Source organism: Ixodes scapularis, unplaced genomic scaffold, assembly GCF_016920785.2.
Source record: "Ixodes scapularis isolate PalLabHiFi unplaced genomic scaffold, ASM1692078v2 PGA_scaffold13__105_contigs__length_92229423, whole genome shotgun sequence".
Classification (NCBI taxonomy): domain Eukaryota; kingdom Metazoa; phylum Arthropoda; class Arachnida; order Ixodida; family Ixodidae; genus Ixodes; species Ixodes scapularis.
Window position 1 is genome coordinate 65,726,360 of NW_024609839.1, and position 26,431 is coordinate 65,752,790.

The 26,431-nt window shown below is 46.6% G+C and overlaps 2 protein-coding genes across 2 annotated transcripts; both read right to left on the reverse strand.

Moving 5' to 3' along the window:
- Positions 1 to 1,808: 1,808 nt before the first annotated feature.
- LOC120837462 (F-box only protein 6) lies at positions 1,809 to 6,633 on the reverse strand. Its single transcript, XM_040206842.3, has 5 exons — positions 5,971 to 6,633; positions 5,153 to 5,242; positions 4,630 to 4,756; positions 4,092 to 4,227; positions 1,809 to 2,914 (listed from the first exon to the last, which is right to left on the reverse strand). The coding sequence occupies exons 1-5, from the start codon at positions 6,302 to 6,304 to the stop codon at positions 2,672 to 2,674; spliced, it is 930 nt and encodes a 309-aa protein (XP_040062776.1). The 5' UTR covers positions 6,305 to 6,633; the 3' UTR covers positions 1,809 to 2,671.
- A 4,436-nt stretch (positions 6,634 to 11,069) lies between these two features.
- On the reverse strand, positions 11,070 to 26,397 carry LOC8026331 (ras-like GTP-binding protein Rho1). The gene is made up of 3 exons (XM_029966555.4): positions 26,032 to 26,397; positions 13,904 to 14,134; positions 11,070 to 12,412 (listed from the first exon to the last, which is right to left on the reverse strand). Exons 1-3 carry the CDS (start codon positions 26,185 to 26,187, stop codon positions 12,221 to 12,223), a joined length of 579 nt encoding a protein of 192 aa, XP_029822415.1. The 5' UTR covers positions 26,188 to 26,397; the 3' UTR covers positions 11,070 to 12,220.
- Between the last annotated feature and the right edge of the window lie 34 nt (positions 26,398 to 26,431).

Genomic DNA, 26,431 nt, shown 5'->3' on the forward strand with positions numbered 1-26,431 from the left:
TCTCATTGAAACACCAGGTATGTTGTGGCCAACGTGACCGTAGATTTCTCTGACAATCGGCGCGCGTGACATGTCACGTGCGAGATGGATGGTTGATTGTAGAAGGATGAGTGGGCAAACTTTTCTCGCTAAATTTAGCGGGAAAATTTTACCCTCGTGATGTCACACTAAATTTAGTAGGGACAAATTTCCCCGCTAATTTTATTAAAACTGTGAGTTGGGCTAGTTGGTACTTATGCATGGTGGAAATACGCCAAAAAAAAAACACGGACAAAGGAAGAAGCACAAAGGACGAGACGTCCCCGCTAAATTTAGAGAAAAAATTTCCCGCCAAATTTAGCGGGAATATTTTACCCTTGTGACATCACATGTGACCCTCCCCTCCGATCGTCCTCCTCAAGGGCTGCGCTCTAATTTGGCATTACAGAGAATCGTGAACGTCTTTCATTTTTTTACTTTTTGGGTCCCGAGATTTCTTGCTCAAAAGTTAAGGCCAGGATACACCAGTTCCTGCAACCGCAGCAGAAAGGATGGATAGCCTTCAACCTGACCAACTTTATTCCTAATGTGGAAAGCAAGTCGTCTGCTTTTTGCACAGGGGTTGCGGTGACGTCAGAACGACAGCGAGTTCTGATTGGTTTTCATTGGAAGGATGGTGGGTAGACCTCAATGCCAAATGCCTTGAGGTCTACCCACTATTTTTTTCAATCGGCCAATAAGCGCTTTGCGCTCAGACAGCATCGCAATCCCTGTGCAAGAAGCAGATGAACTTGCAACCTGCATTAAAGGGGCCCTGCAATGACTTTTTGACTGGTTTTAATTTGCACCGAACCTGAGCGCACTGAACGTAGTAACTTAATCAAACTTTTCTTTTCTCAAATTTCGCATTATTTTAAAAGTTATAGGCGAATTAGAATTACAAAAACAAGCAAAAAATACCCTCCTTCATGACGTAGTAGGTCCTGGCTTGAGTGGCCATGAACTAGAGGAGGGGTAGTGAGCTCATCGAGCGTTCACGGTTGCCGCGCTCCGGGTCAACGGCTCGAGAGGGCGCCACTAAAGCATATGTTGGATAGGCTCTATGAAGTGGGCGGCCGGGGCGGCCCACTTCATTGCATTTGCTGCGCGATTAAAGACTATTTCGGCATAACACTTCATTGGCCACAAACGACAGCAAACACGGGGTAAAGATCAGTTCAGAACGGGAGCCGTTTCGCGCTGCTATGCCGCCAAATGGCCAAATCGCCAGCAGGGCCCGCGCCGAAGGCCTTCGGAACGCTCGGAACCGGTCGGATCGTTGAGCTGGTATACGACCGCAGCGCCGCCGCGTACATCCGGGGCTTTTCTACGCTGGCCGTTCGTCGTAACCTCATCCCACTAGTTATTTCTAGTATGCGCCGTTTTCTCCGCCGCTTGGTGGCGGGTATGTCGACGGGTCTTTTCTTGTTTCCGTACTTTATAAACTGCATTTGTTTCTTTTCTGATCTAAAATACTGAACAAAAACTTCTTTTATAAATAATTGAAACGGGTCGCGCCAGTTATATTTTGTATTTCGACTACGAAAAAGTTTTTAGCGGCTCTGACCAGTAGTAAGCCTAGGACCAAACACGTCACATTTTGCGTGCTTTCGGTACCGCGTGTCGCCCTCGTCGGTGGAGGTGGTTTCCGCGTCGTCCGGTTAAAATATGACGCACTGATATTTAGTTACTCTCTCCGTGCCCGCTGGCTTGCCCGGACCCCAAGAGACGTGGAAACCGCAAAAAAGGTAGACGCTTAAATATGGTTGCAGGGCCCCTTTAAGGCATATCAGGAGCATTGATGACGGCTTAGCATGCACAAAGTTTGAAAACACAGCCACAAACATTGAGGAGGAACAAGCTATAGCTGACTTAAAGCTACTACTACAAAAACAAGATTGCTGTGCCATTGTGAACAATAATCTCCCACAAGCTTAAAAAGGATAAGACTCATGGTTCGAGGTTCCGTCAGCACTTATATGATAACTGCATACCGACATGCATTGCAGAGCTCCGCTTCGATTTCGTGAACACATGAACAAAAAAAAGGAGACAACAACAAGATATAATTTAATGGCAAGCTTGCCCCCCTTTTCTCTAGCAGTGTTCTCGCAAAAGACCCCCGACGTTTCTCCCCATTTCTTTTCAGGATAACTGAACTTTCCGACAGTTCCAGAGTTTCCACATACTGAGTCACACTGCAGTCAACGTACAGCCCTTCCAATGCGGTACCTGGAATGCGTCCCCTTCTTGTGTGTTTACCACGCCTTCAAAAGTGGTCTCTCGATTTCCGACGGATAATGTCACAGAAGCGTCTTGCTGTTGTCTGCTGCCGTCCCGGCAGACAACAGCGGACACCTGCTCTACTGCAGGTCGCTCTCCATCTTGACGCTCCGTGGAAGCTTTGGCAGCCAGGAGTGGGAACGCTGCGACAAACACACACTCATACTTTTTGGCGGAACTTCTACGACCAACCCCCAGAATCGTGACGACAGGCAGCATGGCATGCCGGCTTCCGCGGCATCATTTGTTGCCACTTGGGGACCCCTTTCGATGCATGGGCAGTATAGGGTGCTAAACACAACAGTAGAAGGCGCTTTTCAGGCGTCATACTTGTAGGTAATCGGTCGCCATCCGCAGCAGATGTCGGACGTCACTGTTGCCCAGCCATGGGAAAGCGTCTCGTGTTGCACAGCCACGGGGTGCGGTTTCCAGCCGCCTCCAAATGACCTTCCGTCGTCGCCGGACACGGCGACGTCTGCTCCGCGGCGATCCGTACCACGCCAGCAGCCATCTTTGCACCGTAGTGACCTGCCCAAAACTGGGTGTCCCTCCCGAGGTGGGCAAATCGGACGTATCGGACGCCGCTCGGGTAGTCGAGGAATGTGTGCTTCACCTGCAGAGAGAACAGTGTGCTGGTTATGTGTAGGGCTGGGCTTCTCAAATGCCTTGATCCCGGAAAACTCGAGGAACCTTTTCCAGTGTTAGGATTAATTAAATACAGCGGTGCAGAAGCCCACAGACCTTGTAAGCATTATGCACATATAAGGAAGTGCTTGGTTGATAGTTTTACTTCAATGGGCGGCATAGGACTCCTATAATAGCACCTAAACTGGAAAAACACCACCTAGAGGTAGGAAAGGTAGAGGAACTTTGGCCACTCGGGGAGCCCATGAGGGAACTCTAGAGAACTTCTAGGTTCCTTGAAACCCGGCTTGGGAACAAACAGTTCAGGGCATTGTCCCTAAAGCAACGGACACGTAAATGCCCCTCACAAACACATCAAACAGTGAGTCTCGCTGGTACCTACTTTTTAAGTTGGCTTGCCAACAACTGGCCACGCAAAAGCACAGGCGGCAGTGTGTAACATTGCCCCAGTTATCGATAAATCAATCTTGTCTAATCATAGAACAAAAATGCCTTTCTACAGTGCCAGCGGGGCGACGCCTTTAGACGGTGACTTTCAATCATGATCTATTTCTGGTTCGTCTGTAGAATCGTAGTATGAATGAGTGCACACAAACATGTGCACACACACAAAAAAAAGAGTGAAGCCCGGATAAACAGGGTTGCACATGTGCACACAGAAGAAGTAGATGGGGGAAAAAGCTAGTAATATACATTCTCATAACGTCGTCAACAAACAAATAAAGTTATGTTTAGGAGATTGAAAGACGTTGGCAGTGTTAGGGATTGCTGGAGCCTCCATTTAGTAAATGGGTGGATTGCTTGGCTCGTTGGCGACCGGACAGCATAATGAAAACAGTGAAAATAGATGGGACAAAAAGACGGGACAGGGCTCGTCCCGTGTAGTTCTCTGAATTTGTCTCGTCTATTTGTGCCGTTTTTATTATGTAGTCCATTTAGTAACCCTGGCCTAGCGCTACAGGGAACGCTGAATGGGTTCTCCCAAAAGAACGAAGAGAAAAACAGAGGCGAGAGAGGTAAGAGAGGGTAGTAGAGAAAAAGAGAGAAAAGGGTTTAGAAAGTGGGAAGGGGGACAGCAACTAGAGTTGGCCGGCTAAGCCAGCAACGAAACGTGCCGCCACACTGTCGAATCATTTCAGGCTCACCTGTTTCCAACGGCGTCCCATCCACTGAGGTGTCGTGATTTCCCCCGTGTCGAAGATGGCAACTTGGTCGTGGGCGATGTCAATTAACTCCACCATTAGGTGGTAGACTCCGCCGCAGTCGATCCGTGCTGCATACCTGCCACCCCGATCAACGATCAACAGCGTCAGACGCAAGACGTTTTGCCATAGGTCATTCTGTGCGTGGAAATGCTTCGAAACCAGAAGATCACGTCAATAAAAAATAACCCACCTTTGCACATCACAATTATTAGTAGTTTAGCATTCCATTGCTTTTACGCATGCTATCTAGTTTACTCTCCGATCATTCACGTAAGAAATCTGAGTGGCTGGTTGGCCCGTGCCACTCAGCCATTTTCATACCTACTGGAAATGGTACGTACGGTGACCTTATTGGTATAATGTTCGCACATTTCCATCCTATGAAGAGTGTCATCAAAATAATTCTACCGACGCAAAGGTATGTTGTAAGCTTTTCTCAATCCAGCAAGACACTTAGCCGTTTGCAAAAGTGACCCACCATTCTGAGATCTCGATGGGCGGCTTGAAGGTGTCGAGGATCTCGCAGGCAACCCCTTCCTTGACGAGGTCAATCACCTGCTCCTTGATGCAAGGGCCAAAGGAAGTGGCAAAGCAGCTCTGACTCTCTGCACAAAGAGAATTGGGAGCAATGCAGGTAATCACTAAGGAAACACCTTTCAATTGGCAAAAAAACAGAAAAAAACCCTTTTACAAGTTCCTTCAAACAATCACAAATTGCAAACGGTTGTTAGGGCGCTTTAAACGACAGGGAGGTCTTCTGGTTGTCTTGCTCCCAGTATACCACTGTCTAACTTCGACAATGCTTACGGTGTCGCACAGATCTTGAGCATCCATGCCAAAGACTACCAACAATGTCAGAAAGGTCTCTACATCGTCGTATGCACTTGAGAATTGTAATTTGCAAATATGCGTGTGAGTCTTGGTGGACTGGAAGATTGCTGGCCTGTGGTTCATGTCTACTAACACACAAGTAAATGAGCGAGTATGTTAACTTGCCTTACCCAAGGGCAGGGAATCAGCTCCGACAGGAAAGGACTCGACACGCCAGCCGTCGCCCATTTCCGTGGTCACTTCCCAGTGGGCGAATTCACCTGAAACACACGTGCATACAGAATAAGTACGAGAACATATGTGGCTGCTCAAACTGAAAATTGACCCAATAAACGGAAAATTTCGTCTGCCGACGAAACAAAGTTTGCGGCACCATTTGTTCAACCAAACATCTTTTGCGACTAGTTGCTTGGCGCTCAAGCATGAAGAAGGTCAACAACAAAGCGCGCTCAACATGTCTGCGAGCAGTTTCTCAAGTACTCTTGGCAAGTTTGCCATCTCTTGGTGCTCGTGAGGTAAACACGTGAGATAGCAAGCCTGGCAAAGATCCCTTTGCATGCTTTCTGCACATGCCTGCAGCTTGCCAGTGTTGATTGTTTCCGATGGTCACTCTAGTGGAACTCTGGCATAGCTGGCGTGCCAGAAAACACAAAGAATGTTCACGCCTTTCCACCAGGCAATAAATGCCTAGTAACTGGGCAGCAAATGCATGTGCGGCATCTGGTATTCCGCAATATGAGTTCTGCTGCGCATGCCCAGAACGTGTTTCACAGACCGATGAAATGACAGCGTGCAGAAGCAGATTATTGGAAAGGTCCCAGACCAACGCGCGGCTCTGATGCCATGTTGCTGCGGCAGCGCTGCTGTAGGCACGGCGCATGCGCGCAGACGCTGCACCTCACGCGAATCTGGATTCCGCGCACGCGCAGAAACCAGAATCCAGGCGGTTGAACGTGGAACTGTTTGCGAACGGCGCGTTAGAACATACCTTCGCGGCAGTCTCCCTGGCTGTTCCGTAGTAGATTCCTGCCGTATGGATTCTCCAGGTAGATCATCCGGTAGTAGCGTTTCGGCAGCGGGTCAAGTTGGAAACTGGGAATGACTTTTCCGTCTCTCTCGCACTTCATCTTCCAGAAGGCGTTGCTGTCCACGATGCGTCTGAACTGCTCGCAGACGAAGGGGCAGTCCCTTACCAGGCACTCGGCGGGTACGAAGGACAGTATGCATTCGACGAGCTGTTCGGGAAGACTCAGGATCGGGAAGGGCTCGGGGTGGTCTTCGGACGGCGGGTCTGTCAAACGCGAGGCGATGAATTTTCCCATTGTTTATTTTTTTCGACGATGAATCGCCGAGAGAACTTGCACCGAGTTAAGCCGCTTAAGGTCCACTCAACGCCTCCCGTCCACTAGACGCCGACATTTCTAAACGGACGGCACTAGCGTGTGCCAGACATAGAGGTGCCAGAGGAAGAAAGCTAGAACCGCTAAAACTCTTTTCTAGAGATCGGGAGTTCGTGCCCCCCAATTATTCGCTCGCTGCCTCGCTTGCCTCAAGTTCGGCGATTTGTTGATAAACGAGAAAGGGGACGCGGCGCATTCGATTACTCAGACAAAAAGTGGACAATCTGCTTCTTGTAACGTTGTTGTGAACTATTCGGAGTAACTCTGGAGTTGGCGACTCGACCAACTCGACACTCAACCACTACTGTTAAAAAAAAAAAAAAAAAAAAAAAATAGAAGGATTGGAAAAAAACAATGGAAGAGACAAAACAAAATAGTGCAGACAACTGCATTGGGAAAGTACTGATATCAGTGGAAAGCAGTGGTGGAAAGCACCATTGGAAAGAAAGAAAACAAGTCAATGTACAAGTCACTAGCCAAATTCGACGATCTCGACGCGCGAATTTCAAATGACGAAGCAGAAGTAATAAAAAAAAAAAATAGTCAGAGTGCAGGCGAGCTGGTGTAAGTTGAACATGATTGCAGAGGTCGGCATTTTAGGTCGCCCTCACTCACCCTCACCCTCACAGCCACACTCACCTAAGCCCCTCACTCACCCTCACAGCCACACTCACCTAAGCTCCCCACTCACCCTCACCCTCACAGCTACGCTCACCTTCAGCCCCCCCCCCCACTCATCCTCACCCTCACAGTCACACTCACCTTCAGCACTTCACTCACCGTCACTGAACCTCACGGCCCTCACGCACTCACCGCCCTCACGCCCCTCACGGCCCTCACCGCCCTCACTCACTCATGGCCCTCACGCCACTCACCGCCCTCACGCCACTCATTGCCCTCACGGCCCTCACCGCCCTCACGGCCCTCACGGCCCTCACGCACTCATAGCCCTCACCATCCTCACCGCCCTCACGGCCCTCACGCACTCATAGCCCTCACGCCACTCACCGCCCTCACGGCCCTCACGGCCCTCACGGCCCTCACGGCCCTCACTCACCCTCACACTCATGAATTTTCCTGGTTCAGAAACTCACTCATCCTCACCTCACATGTGAAGATGAGGGTGAGTGAGGGTGAGTGAGGGCCCTCATGAGTGAGGTTTGCCGAGGTATGCATGATTGTAAACCTGAGACTGGGGCAGGAAGAGAACACAACAGAAGGTAGGAAAAAAACACACCAAAAGTTTTTTTTTTTTTTTTTTTTTTGTGGTATTAGTGTTGTTTATATGTGTATCCTTGGACTTGTTCGAGAAAGTCGCTGTGTTATCCATTTGTGGTTCGTGGTAAGAGGGCAATGTCCTTCTCATTTTTGGAGATGGCCCCAGTTCCGGCTGGTAGCAGTGTATCACTGGAGCTCTGCGCGTGTAGAGCACGAGACGGCACGAGCCCTCTCGTGCACCGCCGTTTGTCTCCTGTGAACTAAAGTTATGGCGGCGTCACGCATGCGCCGAACGGTTGGTGAGATGGGTCTATTAGAGCGCAGCTCTTGAGGAGGAGAGTATGCCCCTCCTCCTCCTTGTCCCTCGTGACGTCATTCCTGAAGGTCACTCTTGAAGGCCTCATGAAGGTCGTGGCCTTCATGACGTCATTATGAGAAACGTCCCATAATGCAACGCGTGGTTACGCCGATACCACTCAAGCCGGAAACAGGCACCTAAGAGCTGCGCTCTAAAAATAATTTTGAACCTTAATGCGGGTTTTATCGTGTCGGCTATCCCACCACTTTACAGGGCTCTCAGCTGCGAGTGGAGGCACCATCTTTAAAAGGGGCTGTGTATCAACCTCGACACTCCAGAAAAGTTTTACCTAGGACCACAAAGTGAGCATGCGGTGTCAGCAAGCTCAAGCGATTTCGTTTTGCTCTGTAACGGACCGTTCCAACGTTTCTGGAGGATGGAATATTGTTTCTTGCCATTTCAGATAAATCTTTAGATATCCAGCTAGTGATTTTAGGCACCAAAATGGCCAAAATGTTGTTATTTTGAAGCGAAGCTGATTCAGTGGCTGTAGTTTCACCTATGCATCCCAATAAAGCGTACAAGCACGAGGCTGGTTCACACATTTGTTCCGACTGTGATGCCTTAACACGTTTACTGCGTTGCATCGTGCAGCACAGCGCCTCCCTATTGGCTCGTTGTGTCGCCAGAGCAACAGCTCGACGCAAGCTGTCTTAATGAGGCCCAACTGGTTGCAGCCGCACTTGAAGGCAACTGTGTGAACGAGTCTTTAGATGCACCTCGACTCTTTGTCTGCACAAACTCCCACACAGCAGGAGCAACCGTCGAAGCTATACTCAGTTCACCCTTAAGCCAGAACTAGAAGCTCCGCCTTCAGCGCGAGTTTGCTGGCTTCCGCAGTGCTTTGGTTGCGCATGCCTGCGCGTTCACACTTGTGTTAGCAAGGGCAGACAGCTCGCGCTGAAGGCGGAGCTTCTAGTCTCAGCAACGGAGTATAGGGGCCTGGGCTTCTGACCTTCGCCGCTGTACAAGTGTACTAGGGGCTTGTCTAATCATCTGGCGCAGCTGAGCATCACAATCTTTTCCATTATTGCTTATCTCCTGTTTGTGAAACAATAAGAGAAGCACTGTTGCATCGGCCCAGGACCATCATTTCGTGAGACTTGTTGTTGGGTTACCTGGTTCAAGATGTTGAGGAAACTACCGTAAAATCCCGAGATGCCCCACCCCGAAATATAGCCCATTTATATTTTTTTAGCTTGATTAGCTACATTTCTTTGAACACCGAAAGATAGCCCACTCCTAGTAGTAGTACTGTTGGGACCAATGATGGCCTCGGCATAAATGCGGCTAGTTAGCCAAGGCGAAATATAAGCAAACGTTGCAGACTGGGAAGTAGTCATCTTTGCATTATTGCCCCTTGCCATGATAACAACCTTGGAAAGGACACTTGACCTAAAATAAGCTTTTTCCAACTTTTCTAGATTGGACACTGAAAGTCAGCCCACTCCATATTTTCACCCGATTTCATCTTTATTTTAGGTGGGCTATCTCCAGGAATATTACGATACTAGTATGCACATAAACAAACAAAGAAGCACTTGTTCGAGTTCCCTTCCTCGTGTTCCGACCCTGTTTGCACATACTAGTTTCCTTGGCACCATCATTTCACAAGTCAAAGTGTAGTCATATGCTGGAGGACAGACATGAACACAAATTAAGAAAGCAAGTAATTTTCAAGGAAATCCTGCAACATCATGGAGTTTGAAATCCCACTAAGAATGTGTTGCCAAGATATGATAACACATCGTTTTCGACAAAATTACTAGTCAGGCACTGCCAACGAAACAGACAAAGAATGCCTATCTGTCTGTTGGGGGTGCTGGGCTGACCAGATGCCAATCTTTCTTTGGAACCAATCACTGACCAGCTGTGAGGGTCCACCAGTGGAGGAATCTCCAAAGACTGTAAGAACTTTACACTTGGAAACAATGCCCGGAAGATGTCCGACTGGCACCTGCCACGATTTACCTTTTTGTCGGAGTCTGCAAAAGGTCAACAAATTGCGTCACGGGGGCTGTCTTGAGAAATTTCTTAAACCGTTGCAATCCTGACAGTTTGACGTACAAGCGGCAGTGCAGCAGGCGACGCGCCCCTAGATTTAACTTCCGAGCTACTCAAGTGATCGGAGTGAAATTTGCAGGGGAGATTTTATTGTCAGATGTAGGTGTACTGTGCATACTTTCAGCTCCCTAGGACAACTTTACATACCTGCATAAGATGCATTACTCTTTGTTAAGAAACTATGTTATGCAAATGAAGCTATTAAGAACCATTTCGACTGCATGAATGGGGGATGTGGGACTTCGGGCTATCTAGCTTTTATAACTCATATGTAAATATTTCAGGAAGAGTTATTACCTCAAAATATCAGATGCATACCTGTCCCAAGTAAATTTTTGAAAGTATTTTTTCAACGAGGATTGAACAACTTAATATAAAGTAGATAGCCCGATTTCCCAATAAATTTCAGTTCAGAAATATCTCTATTGTGGTATCGGAATACTTTTACCTTCAAACAAAAGATTCCTTCGTATGAAAGTTGCAGCAAAAAGTGGAACTGAGGAAAATGCATTCCAACATTGAACTCCTTTACCTTGTTACCGTCTCACGTGTTGAAAATATTTAATATCAACACTATTTGGCGTATGGTTATCAAATTTAGTGTAATGGTGTATAATTAGTTTCCACAACTGAAAACCTCCATTTGAGAAATGAAATTTTTACAAAAAAATGTTGCAGTATCCATCAGTGGATGCACAGACGATTCCAGTAACCAGCATTTGTGTCTCGATAATTTGGTTCAATGCATGACAGCATGACCGGGGAAGAAATTCGCTGATCATAAGGGGCTGCAATAATTGCAGACATTATAAATCGTACGATGACCCCCCGAGTTGTTGAGTCTTGTTAATATAAACCACCTTCGTTCCCTCCAAAATAGTCCCTAATGAGAGCTGAGCAAAGTAACTAGGCAGAAATGCGCATATTTGCCCAGTTCATCGCCGAAAATTATGTCTATATAGGTGGTGGGGTGTCCATATTAGCCAGAAACATCTGTTTTCTTCAGTCGTGCATCTAACATACAAGAAAGTGCAATGGACAACTGGATACAGGCCATGCTTAAGACAACATTTATTATCAACCAAAGAGATCATACACAACGCTTTATTCGACAAAAGGAAAAAAAACAACTTAGCACAAAGAAAACTACACAGCCGTTACACAGGAGAATGCGAAATGAAGCGTCCTCTCAATATGCATCTTTTCATGTACATAACATCTTTTTTTTTCTCTTTCACAAGTGGTGGTTGTTGCAGTTACAGACATTGCTAGTTCAAAGATCACATTACATGCAAACGGAAGTATATCGCGCAAACCGCGAACGTTAAACGCAAAGAAAAAAAAAATGAACAAGTGTTTGGGGGGCGCAAGCTTCAAAGACTCCAGCTGATTTGGGCGCAAAATATGGGGCCTTTGACGCTCGAACACAGCACGGGGGAGACGCAGTGAAAAAGGCACGAGTTATGATACAAAAAATGACGTGTGTCACGCCAATTGTTACCACAACACTGCTTTTTTTTTTTTTTTTTCATTCTTCCCTTTAATTATTATTTTGTTCCTATGTGGAGCCCAAGCTTAAGAAAGCATAGCTAAGCCCCGTGCGCCTAACTGCCAAAAGTTGGGACCGTCGGTTTCGAGTGAGTCGTCCGAAGTAGCGACAACAAACTCCTAAAACGAACAACAGAAGAAAAAAAAAAAGAGGAAATTAAGAAAAGAAAAAGTGATATACACCCATCAACGCCAACTTGAGTACTTTAAGCAGGTCCACCCAAACCCCATTCTTTCCCACCCTTCGGGTTACGACGAAGACCTCGAAGATCCGCCAACGACCGCAACTCGTCGAGAGGTCGACCAAAGCAGAGAGCCGCTCCAAAGATCAACTTGGGAAAAATCCATCCACGTTTTTCGTTTCTTTTTTTTCACTTTTCTATTCCAAAACGGCGGGAAACCCAAACTCAAAGCAACTTGGGAACAAAGAAATAAAAAGAGAAAAAGAGGGCCAAACTCTTCCGCAATGACACTGCGAAAGCGGGTGGCAAAAAAGATCCAAGGTTTCCACGCCGAGAATGGGAGAGAAAAAAAAAAGGCCGGGTCTAAAAGACGACAAAAGAATGGGAAAAGAGTTTTTGTTTGTTTGCCTAGGGGAAAGGGGGATAAGAGGGGGGGGGGGGTGAAAGAAGGGAAGAGAGAGGGGGTGGTTACATGAGACAGCACCTCTTCTTCTTCCGCTTCTTGACCTGGAGCGCCGCCCTGGTGGCCATTTCAAACACCTCCCGCACGCCCTCCTTAGTCTTAGCCGAGCATTCGAGGTAGCCAAAGGCGCTGATCTTGTCGGCCATGGCTCGACCCTCGTCGCTCTTCACAGGCTCCTGCTTCATCTTCGCCAGCTCCTGCAGCAAAGGACATTCGGTCAGGACACTTCGCAGTTTGACCGACGCGTCCACCCCTAGTCAATGCCACCTAGGAGAGAGAAGGCTTGTGCACCTCCCCCCCCCAGTAGTCCCCACTAACGAATCCAAGCAGCGCCGCACAGCTTGCGTCGGCATCGCCAAGACGGACACGTCTGCTGCTTTGCAGCGTCTCTTGTTGAGCTTCTGTGCATTTGTTCAGCATGATGACGCTGTGAGCATGCTGAACAGTCTTCAGCGTAATGACATGCTCGGGTCTGGTCTTCTAGGTGGTGGATTGCAAGGGATGGCATGTTGGCTAGGGCGCAGATTTTTCCGGCGTTTATGGGGAAAATTAGAGACCGTTTCTTGGCGCTCATTTTCTCTTCTGCACGTCGGAGTAATCTGGCGACCCGTTCCCCGCAGACGCTAAGAACAACGATCATTTGTGATACAAAAATTGTAGATAAACAAAAGCCCAGAAAATCCTAGAGTACAAATTTAATTTAGAATTTGTAAACACCCTGACACTTCACAGTTGCAATGTTGCAAAAGTGCTCACTACTATGAATCTAAATGCCGGTCAAAGTTTGAGTGTTCTTTAACATAACCACCAGGAGCTATCCAGTTTAATCTAGCCCTGCTACTCTTCAGTTTCATGCGATAACAAAAAGTAAACTGCTACGATCGTTCCCAAGCAAACTGCTGCTGCCAAGAGGAAGGCAAGTCGCACTTTCTTCTTTTGCAAGACTCAACCAATAACAACCAACAGTGTAGCTTCGAACACTGTCGTCTAGCTAAAGCCTGAATGGAACAGACGTCGTGACCACCCGCGGTGATCAACTAACTGACCTATGCCACTGTCTTTCAGGACTGGTGACTCCATGATTTGTAACTGGCAGGGGGCTTGATTTTAGGTGAGAGTATGCACCTGACGACCGCTTAAGAAAGGAGGGTTTCGAGGAAAGTGATTCCTCACTTAGGGCTAACGTTTCCAGAAATGGATGTTTTTTCAGTTTTAACCGATTCTGCATTTTTGACACAAGCAGATGTTTATAGGTGCTTTCGTTTAAAACAGGAAAGTCTGCGGCCTTCTCACAGCGTCCTTTGCGGTCCATTGTAAGGAGTAACAGAGTTTAGCACCAAATCCTACACTTCAGCGACCCCATTCCCCATTTTGGGGACTTATTTAGCAATGTTCCCCATCTTGAGGGCTGCTTTATAATATTCCCCCTTTCAAACAACTCACTTTTTAATGTTTGCCATCTTGTGGAATATGTTTTAAGTTTTCACCATTTTGGAAACAACTTTCTTATTCTAGGGACCATCCTTTCCCATTTCAGCCATTCTAATCTACTTCATCATTTCCCCAAGTTTGGAGATCCTACTTTACCGTTCCCCATTTCGAAGACCATGCTTCCCAATGTTCCCAGTTTTCCCCATTCCAGAAGCTCCCACACCATTCCGTTGAAATGAGGGGAGAAAGGGACGTGCCTTGACAGTGGCGACGTCCGAGCGCAGGTCCTTCTTGTTGGCGACCAGGACTATGGGGACGCTGGGGCAGAAGTGCTTCACCTCGGGGTGCCACTTCTCCAGGATGTTCTCCAGGGAGTCGGGCGAGTCGATGCTGAAGCACATCAGGATCACGTCTGTGTCCGGGTACGACAGCGGGCGCAGCCGGTCGTAGTCCTCCTGACCCGCAGTGTCCCACAGCGCCAGCTCCACCTGCACCCACAAAGAACCAACCAATCAGCTCTGACCCTCAACAACTTGACAGACTAGGCCGCCATCTTTTCACTAGCTCCACCCACATACATTGTTCCAAACTCTTAATGCATGCCCACTAGTACCTCTTTTGATTGTAGGAGAACCAGTTCAATCAGTCTTCTTAAGGTTATAAGGTTATAGAACCTTAAAGCTACAAGGTTCTCGGGTTTTTCCAGGTCAACCTTTCATTGCTTAAAGGGGCCCTCCAATCATATTTAAGTGTCTACCTTTTTTGCGGTTTCCACGTCTCTTGGGGTTTGGGCAAGCCAGCGGGCACGGAGAGAGTAACTAAATATCAGTGCGTCATATTCTAACCGGATGACTGGGAAACCCCTCCACCTATGTGGGCAACCCGCGGTGCCGAAAGTGTGCAATATGTGAAGTCTTTGGTTCTGGGCTTACTACTGGTCAGAGCCGCTAAAAGCTTTTTAGTCGAAATACAAAATATAAGTGGTGCAAACCGTTTCAATTATTTGTAAAAGTAGTTTTTGTTCACCATTATAGACCAGAAAAGAAAAAAATGCAGTTTAAAAAGTACGGACACAAGAAATGACCCGTCAACCCGCCAGCAAGCGGTGGAAAAGGTGCCCAATGTACGCGGCGGCGCTGTGGTCGTATCAACTGGAGGATCCAACCGGTTCCAAGCATTCCCAAGACCTTTGGCAAGCAGCTTTGGCTTGCAATTTGTCCTTTTGGCGGTATAGCAGCGCGAAGTGGCTCCCGTTCTGAACTAATCTTTATCCCGTGTTTGCTGTCATTTCTGGCCAATGAAGTGCCATGCCGAATTAGTTTAATCACGCAGCAAATGTAATGCGAGCCGCCTTGGCTGCCCGCTTCATACAGCCTAGCCAGAACATGCTTTAGTGCCGCTCTCTTGAGCCGTCGACACTGAGTGTGGCAGCTGTGACCGCTCGCTGAGCTCATACCCCTCATCTAGTTCAGGGCCATTCAAGCAACCAAGGACGTCATGAAAGAGGTTATTTTTTGCTTGTATTTGTAATTTTAATTTGTCTATAAGTTTTAGAATAAAGCGAAATTCGAGACAAGAAAAGTGTCATCAAGTTAGCACGTTCAGTACGCTCAGGTTCGGTGCAGATTAAAAAACAGTATAAAAGTCATTGCAGGGCCTTTTTAAGAGGCGTGTCTGCAGCATTCAGGATTTCCTTCTTGAGAACTCTTGCAAGCGGTGACCGTAGGAAGTTATACAGTGCCGTTGAAAGAAAGAGAACCATTGGCTTGTCGGTCTGAAATACTGCCAAAAATGGTTCAGTTCTTCAGCAATTGACAGCCTGAAGGCTAAATTTGCTGGCAACAGCGTTCACTACGGCACTGTAGCTGGAGCATGTTGGCCGCTTGTTTGCCTTCGCTGAACACTCTACGAACTCTGCCGAGTTCGGAAGAACTTGTAATGCCCTATGATGACCTTGCTGTTTTCGAGCCACCTTATTGCACAGAACTTGAGAGGAAATGGTGTGCTCCTGGTGAAGTTGGCATAATTAGCACGACGAGCAGGCACATACTTCAAGAGGTTGTAGCTGCAGCAAAGAAATGCTACTGCATCCCAACCAGTTGCAGCATGGCCTGCCTTGTCTGAACCATTCATTATGTGCAGCCCACAACTTCTGATGTCCGGAATATTGTGGCTCTTGTCCGATTCCTTCAGTTCTTCCTTCAGCAACCTTAGAAACTTGTTTACACTTGGACCATCCATGGTAACTTGTAGTATCTTTGCTTGCTTTATTTGTCCTGTGACCTCACTGAATGCTGATGTCAGGTCCTCCGCACAGGTGTGGGCCAGGAAGCACGAAGTGAGGTACTGTGCATTCAACGGTGCCATTGGTAGTGTCATCCGAATATCGAACAAGCATATCCATCTGTTGCTTCCGAGTCACTTTGTTGAGCGATTCTCGTCAAACGAAACAACTATGAAATGCACGCTGGCGAGGCTTGATAGCAGCTTATTCCGAAAGTAGGATGCAATACCATGGCAGATGGTATATCCTACCTTGCCCTTCCCTAACTAAATTTTTGCAGCGACTTCACACGCGGGAAACATGAAAGGGAAGAGTGAGGCCGATGCTGCTGTAAAACGAAGGGATCCGTGAATCACTACCGAGTTTAAGCACCAAATCATCTCGGCGTTTGTCACAGCACTCTTCAGTAGAAAGCCGCTCATCGACATCTTCACACTTGTTGTGGTGGCTGCAGGCTCTTCAGGGGCACATGCGCTGTCTCCGCTACATCCAACCGAAACGTTTGTTGCTGCCGTAAAAGATGACAGAAGTCCAGATTGGGAACGGCTAGACTGAGACTTCAAAGCAGCAAGGTGCTTTTTGCTTGATGCGCGACTGGAAACTGCCGTGTTTCCCGTGCTACTCAAAGAAAACGTTTTGTGGCACATTGAGCACTGTAAGGATCTTTTTGCACGGGCTTAAAGGCTGTGCAACAGTTTCAGTGCTTTGCTTAAATAATTTGGGAGTTGGTGTCTCAACCTTTCTAAAGTAAAGAACAAAAAGACGCTTTTGCCTGCATGTTCTAGTTTTTATTTTAAAAATGGACAAAGATTGAGGTTTTCGGCACCCCTCAATTCCTTCACTATCTTCTGAGTCACGTGCGCTGTGATGTCAATGGGGGTTGCACAGGGTTCCGGAGAAGCTCTCTCTCTAAAGCCATCAGTGAGCAGCGAGATCTCATCCGCTCGCGACCGCGTGACCATGTGCTGGTGGGCGCAGCGCAATTCATATGGTGAAAGGAGGAAAGTCTCATCCAGGTCCGGCCATACCCGTCCGGCCCTGTCCCCCTCCACCTCCGGCTTCTGGCGGCTGTTCGCGGTAGCAGATAGAGCTGACGGTTCTGTGGACCTAGGATAGATGGCGCCACTAAAACTCCGTATAATAAAAGTTTTGTCAATGATACCGAGTTTTTGACGCATTTATATTTCTACAAGATATACAGAAAAGTTACCTTTTATTGAGTAGGTATTCACACAACTTACTATCTTTCTACAAGACCATCATTGACGTCACACCACATGTTCTCATGGCCGCCGCTCGCGGCGGCAGGTAGGGGAATATTTTTATTTTTGCCTCCCAGTTACGCAGCGGAATCGAAACATTTTGAACGAAGGAGGTGTGTTTTCTGTCCTTTGTGACAAGGTGAACAATGTCAAAAGTAGAAGATACCGATTCTTTTAACGTTAAAATCGTTGCACAGCTCCTTTAATCCAACTTGTATATTCCGAAAAATTCGGGTTTGTCCAGTCTAGACTAAGCAAGCACTTTCTTGCCACCAACACTGTCAGTGATGAGGCCACTTCCGGAAACACAATGAAAACTTAACGCTCAACCACGCACGTCAATAACCGAATGGCAGCATGGCTGCCAGATGCACACTTTCGGATACCTTTGGCTTAAATTAGATTGGGATCTGCAGCTGCGACTTCCCCATTTTTTTCTAAATAAAGTGGTTCTAACTGGATCTAGCCTAGTGTTGCGCCCTCAATCCAATCCAAGCATGGCTTGAACTGGATTTGTCGGCTGTTCCCTTTGCATTGTGTAGCACACTCTACATCGGGTGAGCAGAGCCTGCACTCCGCTCTAAGCAGAATTTATTGCCTATTTTTCTGTCCCCAAGTCCTCAAGTCTCTGCTGAGGGCACTCGATGGCGTAACTGGTTCATTTTCCCCGACTGGGTGCGTCTTTTGACAATATCCCTGACAACTCCCCATTTCTCCCCGGTAATTAAACTTTCCCGTCTATTCCCGGTTTTCCCGGTCGCTAGACACCCTGACTACTCTATAGAACAGGTGTCTCCAAACTTTATGGCTAAGGGGCCAGATCAGGTGCCTGTCAGTCTTGAGGGCCATAAAATAAACAAGTAAATATAAATTAGAAAAAAAAACACCAAGTAAATAGACCTAAATACTAAGCATTTCAATACAGATCCAAAATTACAAAAGAATCCAAGGTGTAAATTGAAAATCTACAAGTGAATAAAAGGACTCAAGTAATAGTACAGTTAAATGCACTGCGAAATTCAATATTTAGCGAACTGCAACAGCGCACAATAATTGTAGCCCAAAAAACCCTCTGCGCGTAAATCAAATCGTGTAAGAACGCTGGCGTACTTGCACAAGGCCAAGGAGAATGGGAGGACAGATAACGACGACATGCGATGCTTATGACACAGGGCACTAAGCACAGTACACATGAAAATGCAAAATAATTTGAACGTACACAGGCATGAAACAGGGGATCTACAGTCTATCCACGCAATGCATCTTGTTGGCAAATCTTGTGTCACGAAACTAGGTTTTGGGAAGCAAATGCCCCGTGTTAACACAACCGAAAAAGTTACACGGCTCCGAAAAAGGGTGAGCTTGCTCCTTGCTTCTGGAGCAATATTTTGATGAAACCTCACCGAGGCCTGTCAAACACTTGAAGGAGAAATGCGGACGTTGGCAATGGCTGTTTGACATCGCTACGACATCTGACCTTTGAGGCGGAGCAAGCTTTTGGCGGAGTCTGATTTTTGGCCGATCTAGTATCCGAGCCTAAGCCGAAAAAAGAAGACAAACATGGCGACGAGCGACAAGCGAAGAGTACGGGTTGCATACGGGCGATATGGGTTTGCAGTGCGGGTGGTGGCGTGTGCAAGCAACGCATACAATCATGATGGCTGTGGATAATTAATCTTTTAGAGGTACAAAAATGTCTGAAATACTTCGAGATCATCCGCCTGTTTTTTGACGTTTGCAGTCTTTTTGGGTTTGGCAGGCCTCGTAAACCCAGTGAGCTGAACCCAACGTTACTTTGGCCGAATCTAACAAAGTTTACAGAGAGGTACGTGGGAGTGGACAGGGGACACTATTTTTCTGTCTTTTACATGAGCCCTCACACCAAAATATGTCTCTTCCTACTGTGCCTAGCTCATACCATTCGATGCAAAATGCTTGATAGTCACGGTGCAGATGGCAAGGTTTGGCGAAAATCTCGTGAGTCAATGTGTTACAGGTTTCGCGCATCGGACTCCACGTGTGAACAAACAGATTTCACTAAACCAACAGATGAAAGCAAGAGGGTAGCACAGTTGCTCTTCTTGAAGAGCAACTGCGCTACTCTCTCGCTTTCATCCGTGTCACATGGAATAAGCAAAAGCTCACAGGACTTCGCACACGGCCTATTCGGATATTTGCAAGTTCTGATGCCCGTTTATGGAACCGAAAGTTACTGAAAGAAAAGTGGTGCAGAAAAATATGCGTAGGTATATTTTTCACCACCACTTCGAAACTTCGATTCAATGGTGGGTTGCGGAAAAGGGTGTGGACACAGATTTTTTTTTTTCATATTGGTTATTTTTAAGCGAAAGCGAGAGAGCAACTGCACTAGGCATAGTCTTTGTCATCTGTTACAACCGTTAGTACCTTTAATTTCCGGCATTCCTTTCGAAGCCGCGGAGAAAAAAAGAAAAAGAAAAAAAGAAAAAAAAAGTTAGTCGACGAAACGTTTTAGGGTGGTGCAGTCCACGAAACAATTTCCAACGAAACGTCAGTGTCGGTTGAAACATGTGTCCACGAAAAGTTTTCCACAAAACGGAATTCTACGAAACGAGTTTCGACGAAATGATAGGGACCCACTCCCTTGCCCTCGAGATTGTTAATTTAATTTTTGGCATTGAATATCTGTAAGAAAAATTTGAGAACATTGCCCACTCCCAATTCCTGTCGGACACAATGCGATGCCCGACGAGAATACCATCAAAAGTGTGATTTACGGTAATGGTATGTGTCGCAAGCGAGTTTGAAGCAAGTTCTCACGTTTATTGCACCGTAAAACGTGAATCTCCAACGTCTGTCTGAAACAATCTGTGGCATTCGTTCCCGTGACATGCTAGCTTAGAGCAGGTTCCTGCACTTATTGTCCACGATTTGCATGCACAATATTGGTTCCAAGTGACGTGTGCGAATTCGCGGTGGGTTCCGGCATGTTTATCGCACCATGCAATGCAAATCTGTGGCATCCGCTCCAGCAACATGAGTTTGAAGTGGGCTCTCTTGCTTTTCGTCCGCATTGTGAGTGCACAATGTTGGTTCCGTGACACCAGAGTTTGTAGCACGTTCTGGCGTGTTCGTCAGATTGTGACAGGCAAATCTGCTGCACACGCGGTCCGTGGCATCGGTTCCCGTTTTACGTGGTCTGTCGCGGCTGCCGCCGCACTTATCGCTAATGTTTCATAGACTTCAGCTTTTGCATTTCCAGAGATCGCTCACCTCACACTTTTCACCATAAATCTCTTCATTTTGGGTGGGCGTCCTTACGGACTTTACGGCAGTCTACCCACTACAGTCATGTCTCGTTAACATGGACACCGTTAATGTGGATACCCCGCTATATGGACACCACTTTCGGGGACAAAGTGGGAAAATGCATGTATTTTTGTCTCCTTATTATGAACAACTCACATGATGGACGATTTCTTACGGGAACGAAGGTGTCCATATTAATGAGACATCACTGTACCTCTCTTGGTTATGAAAGAACAGCAGGGACAATTGAAATTGCTCCCTACTGTTCTAATCCTTTCTGCACCTATAGGAAAAAGAAAGGCTGCCATGCAACCCTGAACGTTTTTCCCTGCATTTTTTTTTTTCTTTTCATGAAGACCAAATTTATTTAGCTCTGCGTGTGACATGGAAAGCGTTGCAATCTGGTATCTGGCTATTAACAGTTAAGCCTTTCTCTGCCGCTTCCATTCAGTAGAAACGATTTCACCACTCCGTCAAAAACTAAAAAACAGCGAGACATTTGTTGTAGAGGTGAAAGACCAAGTAAAGCTTCATCAAGATGTACAGTAGCCAAAAATGGCAATGAAGCATACGGATTTTGAATAGATTGCCGTACATTCGGAAGAAACATAAAAAAAAAAAAGTATGGTGAAATGCAAGGTACACACAGCCCATGTGTATGGCCCTTTAGCACGTTTTCTTGCTTTTGACTTCCATCTCCAAGGGAGGCATGAACACTCAAAATCTTTTGAAGAGTCACAAAAGCCGATAGCCGACCAGACCTAGCCCTCATTTTAGTACTTCAGAATTTGCAGCTAGCTGCAAAAAGGCTTTGTTTTGCACCAAAGCAGTTCTGCAGCAGCTTCAGAGAGTCCCTTAAGCTCAGTTTCAGGGGCACAGTGATGTGCGAGGCAGGCACGCGGTCACGGAATACATTCGCAGCACTAGGTTCGCTGGGATGGCTAGTAGCAACCACTGTAGTCCATCGTAGCGTGAAACAGGGTATGGTGGCATCACCAGGCACTCCCTTCTGACATTCGACAGCACTGCATAGTGCGAAGCTGTCCAAACCCATGGTCAACGTCTCTTTGAAGCAGCGTGTAACAGATTTTGACAGAATGCAACAAGTGCTCATTGCCAACAACTCTTAGAAACTTACAAGCTATTTGTAAAAACCCACTTTTGTGGCAGATGACAGAGCTTTGTAGCATGTGACAGATAATATGCAACAAAGTTCTTCAAATCCCAATTGAAAAAAAAAAAAAAAAAATCTGAGGTAAGCACAATTACCAAACTACAAGTGGGCATATTTTCTGAAATCAGATGTGGTGGTTTTTAATTAGTGCACAGATATGCTTTATGTTACTCAATGTTCTTCGTACTTGGCAATCGCGTTACACGTCACACCCCCTCATCTCAGTTCCTGGTATAAAGGATGACCACTATCCCTTTCGAGTAAGCTCAAAAGGCAACCCAAAGTCTGAAAATAAGGAACATAGGATAAAGGCTACACAACCACATCTTTCAATATTAAAAAATGCAGTTGTGGCGCCCTGTTTTTTTTTACCATAAAATGCCGTGCATCCCCACTAAGCACCCATTCCCAAATTTGAAAGATATGGGAAAATACGCACAGTATGTTTATATGAAAGATTGATGACCAGACAAGTGTCCATCTGCCATTTTTTGCAATTATCTCCAAATTTTGAGTGGGTGCCTACCCGGTACTTTACGGTACATGTTTATCCTTTTTTCAATCTTGAAGCTTCAGTCAGAAAACCAACCCACCACAAAAGGAAGTATACCTGGTAATTCAAAGTCAGCTACATCCTAAACCCCTTCTAAAAACGAAATAACTAGCAAAAAAAAAAAAAATGTGTGTGACAGTAACAATGCAACAAAATTTGCATGTTGTTCACGCTGCATAAATATGTACCAAAAAGAAATCGTTCATAGAGACAGATAAAACTCCAAAAAAGCTTAAAGGGACACTGACACCCCCAAAATTAATTTTTTTGTCAGGCGATTCATTATGGTGTCAGAAGACTACCCAATCAATACCTTTCTACAGCGTCACATATATTAAAAAAAAAAAAAAAAAAAGTAAAAAAAAAAAAAACACAACTGCTTGAAACTGGACTGGGGAGGAAAAAGAAATATAGAGGAGGAGAGAGGTGGCGGAAGTCACGTGGCTGTGATACTTCTTTTTCCCAAATTAACATATTTGCAGCTTTTTAAAAGCCACAAAAAATGGGTATCATATTTCTATTCTATTTTTAATATTGTGTGTCTGTCTTCGGTGATCCACGACTGATTATCTTTGGTGGTTGTGTCTAAACCGTAGGAAACAACCTGTGGCCACAAAGAAAAGGTGAGCGCGACTCAAACATCCCAATTCTGGATCGACGGTTTTAGGGCTGAAAGAAAACACATTTCGAGCCGCGAATTGTTACCTGGGCAATTGGGTTATCCTATGTCATGTACAAATAAAAACCTTGGCGAGCATAAATACCCTGTCAGTGTCCCTTTAATGAAAAACAGGATTTTTTTTTTAAGCATTACAGTCGGTGTTTATGTTGTTAGAACTCCGTTACTGATCAGGCAGTAACTTTTTTTAGCATAAGCAGCACTATAACTATTGCAAAAATCTAATTATACAATTATCAATAAGAAACTAATGGGAAGCTCTCCCATTTCATTTCACGCAGAAGCATGCTTTGCGAAGCCTGCCACGCATTATGGAAATGTGTATAATTAGCTCATTTTTCCAAGTTGAGACCACACCTGAAACACCGGCTATAATCGCGACCACAGAAGCCAGCAGATTCTTGCATCACGACAAGATGTCTGTCATGAGAGAAATTTCCCTCGAGCATAACAGAATCATAGAGGTGCAAAAATATGTGCTTCAGTCATTCGAGACCCTTTCCTAAATGTGCACACAGAACTGAACAGCCCTGCAAAGCACTAGGGTTGCAGATGTCATGGGAGTGGTAGATTGCTGTGCGTTGCGTTCGCCGAAGAACATTGAACAACCTTTCCGTTCCTACATATATCCCCGCCCTTTCCAACAGCAAAACAAAGACAAGAAAAAAAACAAAAAAAAAGCAAGCGTTCTGGCTATCTTTTTAAGGTGGCTCCCAACATAAAGAATAATCTCCCTAAAACTTAATTCCCAAGATAAAAAACACCTCCCTAGTTCAAAGATAAGTATAAGATGATCTCGTGTTCCTTTCAGACCACTATAGTTTGTTGCAGGTTAAGAAAAGCAGGGCAAGCTCCTTTTGCAAATCCCTCCACTCTTTCTACTTTAGCAGAGCGAATGGTGGAGTGGAGGCAAGTGGAAAAGAGGAAACAGCCAATCGCAGCAAACAAAGCGTCCTGGCAGGAGGTTGTCCTCCTTCTCTTAACCTGCCAACAGACCATACCAGCCCAACTTTGCTGGTCGAATCTTAGAAGACGCATCTATTTCTCTACAGAGCATGCGAAGAACCAACCAATGCAAACTGCGGTGGAAGCAGAACCAACGGGAAGGCTCAAATAATGCACGGAATCAACAAAATGCGACACCAGGCAGAGACACTGGGGCATAAAATACGTAAAGCTTTTTCGCCCCTTACCAATCGCTCCATATTCCATCACCACTCAGCAGGTGAGCTAGTTGGCTCCCTATGGGTACAACAGTGAGCGAATGGCCGCAAAACTTTTTGGGAGCGATTCTGTCGACTAGCACGCTTAGACAAAAAAATACTTCGGGTTTTGTATGGCAATGAAACCCAACAAGACGCTGAAATGTCTGATATGCTACCACGCAGCACCGTCGACAACGTACAAGCCAAATCGTCCAACTGAACTTGCCCACTGTACTCAGCATCAAACTATTTTATGCTGAGCTGTCGAGGCTATCGTCCGTTGCAACTCAAAAAGGTAGGGCGAGAGTAACACGGGCCGGGGAGGAGGAAGCAGACGGAAAGCTAAAGAAAGAAGGAGGTTTCCCCCTCTCTTCTCTAGCTTTCCGTCTGCTTCCTCCTCCTCGGCCCCACCTTCTTGAGTTGCAACGGACTATAGTGTAGTTTCTGCAGTGCTCCCATCCCGTTGAAGCTACTTACACGAGTGCGTGAAAATTGAGAGGAAGTCACATGCATGCGCTCTCGCAGTGGTGTGGAAGCTACGCTGGCGTCGACAATGTAACACAAAATAGCTGACGTAGAGCTGCAACAGTTATGGGATTCACAGCAGTCAAGCCATCTAGCGTAACATCAGGTTTGAAACGGTGTTCTTGTTTTGTTTATATTCATTCCTAGAGAAGATGTCCATTGGCAATGCCAATAGCTGTCCTAAACCAGCCTGAAATTCGGTGCAATCCATTCGATTTAAACCAAACACACGGCAACTCAAAACCGAATCAACAAGGCCTAAAAGGGCGTGTCGAGCGATCTGGTGCGATGACGACAGATCTCCAACGATGCTCCGAGTGTAGCGCGACCGCAGAAAGACAAGAGATACCCAAAGGGAAAAAAAAAAATTAAAAACAAAGAAAGGAAGAAAACGTTTAGGCGGCGGCGGTGACATTCAGAAGCGTCAGTGTTCGCTTATCGCGAGCACTGGGTGGCGGGAGGGGAATCGCTGGCATCATCGCTTGCCGCCCCGTTGCAGTAATACACACGCATCCCCTACAGACACCGGAAAAACAGGGACAGATTTCAAAAGTTCGATTTCCTCCGTGCGACGTGAGAAGAGGAGCTGCTGCTGCTGCTGCCGCCGGCAAGCGAGCCGGCCAGCGGTACGACCGACGCTACCGGCGTATTAGTCATGCGTTCCGCATCCCGCGAGGGGAACTGAAGAAGGAAAACAAAAAAAAATCTATAAAACAAATTCGAGTAACCGCCCTCAATGTTGTTGATAAGAAAGTAAAAAGACAACAACAAACGCTATCGTTCCCTTGAAGAAAACTAGAACACGAGAGAACACAAAAAAAAAATACAAAAACACGCACAATAAACGACCTAACCAAGCTCGCGATTGCAGCTCGCGTAGTTGATTAGGCACGAAATTGAACGCCGGCTTAAAAACATACACAAAAAAAGAAAATCGTCCGCAGGCGAAAAATTGAACGCTTGCGTGCGTCTCTTGGTTTTTTGTTTTTTTTTTCTTAAGTATTAACTATTTAATTATGTCCGCGATTCGAATACGTTTTTTAGGGGTGAATCGAAGGCACGGTTTACACGGAGAAGGCCAGCGTTCCGTCTTTCAACGCCCGACACCACTCCCTTCCCATCTCCGAAGCCGCTCCCGGTTGGATCAAACGCCCGGAGGCGTGAAAATAGAAACGGAAGATATCTTCCTTTTCTCGACAGAGAAGCACTATTAGGCTCCACATCAAAAATCGTGCACCTCGACGCTTCCGCCAGTCGAACACACCACCAGAAAAGCGGCAAAAGGCGAAGCCGGATTTTTTTTTCTTACCACGCTCGGTTTACGAATGCCTCTCCCTAACCACCGTTAGGCTTAGAGACGGGCCCGACGGTCGCACCGGAGTCAAAATAAAGAAGCAAAAAGGGGGGAGACGCACCTGCTTGCCGTCCACCTCAATGTCGGCGACATAATTCTCGAACACCGTCGGCACGTAAACCTCCGGGAATTGGTCCTTGCTGAAGACGATGAGCAGGCAAGTTTTACCGCAAGCGCCGTCGCCGACTATCACTAGCTTTTTCCGGATAGCAGCCATGTTCGGTTGAGGTCTCTTCCTTCCGCGGTGGAATTCGCTGGCGAGGCCGTTGCTGCCGTTAGGGTAAAGCCGACGACGCTGAGGCCCAACGGTTTTCGAGTCAGCGCATGCGATGGGCCGGGCCCTGCGTTCGGTCCAGACAGAGGAATACGACCTTCGGCGGCACGGCTTACTGACGCTGCTCTTCGATCAAAAATCGTCCACCATTTTGCGGGCGGCGGAGGAACGATCGTGGCATCTCCTA

What these genes read in the sequence shown, in the direction of transcription:
- LOC120837462 (XM_040206842.3), bottom strand. Translation starts at nt 6,304, where the DNA reads ATGGGAAAATTCATCGCCTCGCGTTTGACAGACCCGCCGTCCGAAGAC. An exon ending in CCAGGGAGACTGCCGCGAAG is followed by an intron (nt 5,243 to 5,970) that starts GTATGTTCTAAC and finishes CGTGTGTTTCAG; the next exon opens with GTGAATTCGCCCACTGGGAA. An exon ending in CCCATCGAGATCTCAGAATG is followed by an intron (nt 4,228 to 4,629) that starts GTGGGTCACTTT and finishes TCGGGGTGGCAG; the next exon opens with GTATGCAGCACGGATCGACT.
- LOC8026331 (XM_029966555.4), bottom strand. Translation starts at nt 26,187, where the DNA reads ATGGCTGCTATCCGGAAAAAGCTAGTGATAGTCGGCGACGGCGCTTGC. An exon ending in TTGAGGTGGACGGCAAGCAG is followed by an intron (nt 14,135 to 26,031) that starts GTGCGTCTCCCC and finishes TTGTGGGTGCAG; the next exon opens with GTGGAGCTGGCGCTGTGGGA. An exon ending in CGGACGTCGCCACTGTCAAG is followed by an intron (nt 12,413 to 13,903) that starts GCACGTCCCTTT and finishes CCTTTGCTGCAG; the next exon opens with GAGCTGGCGAAGATGAAGCA.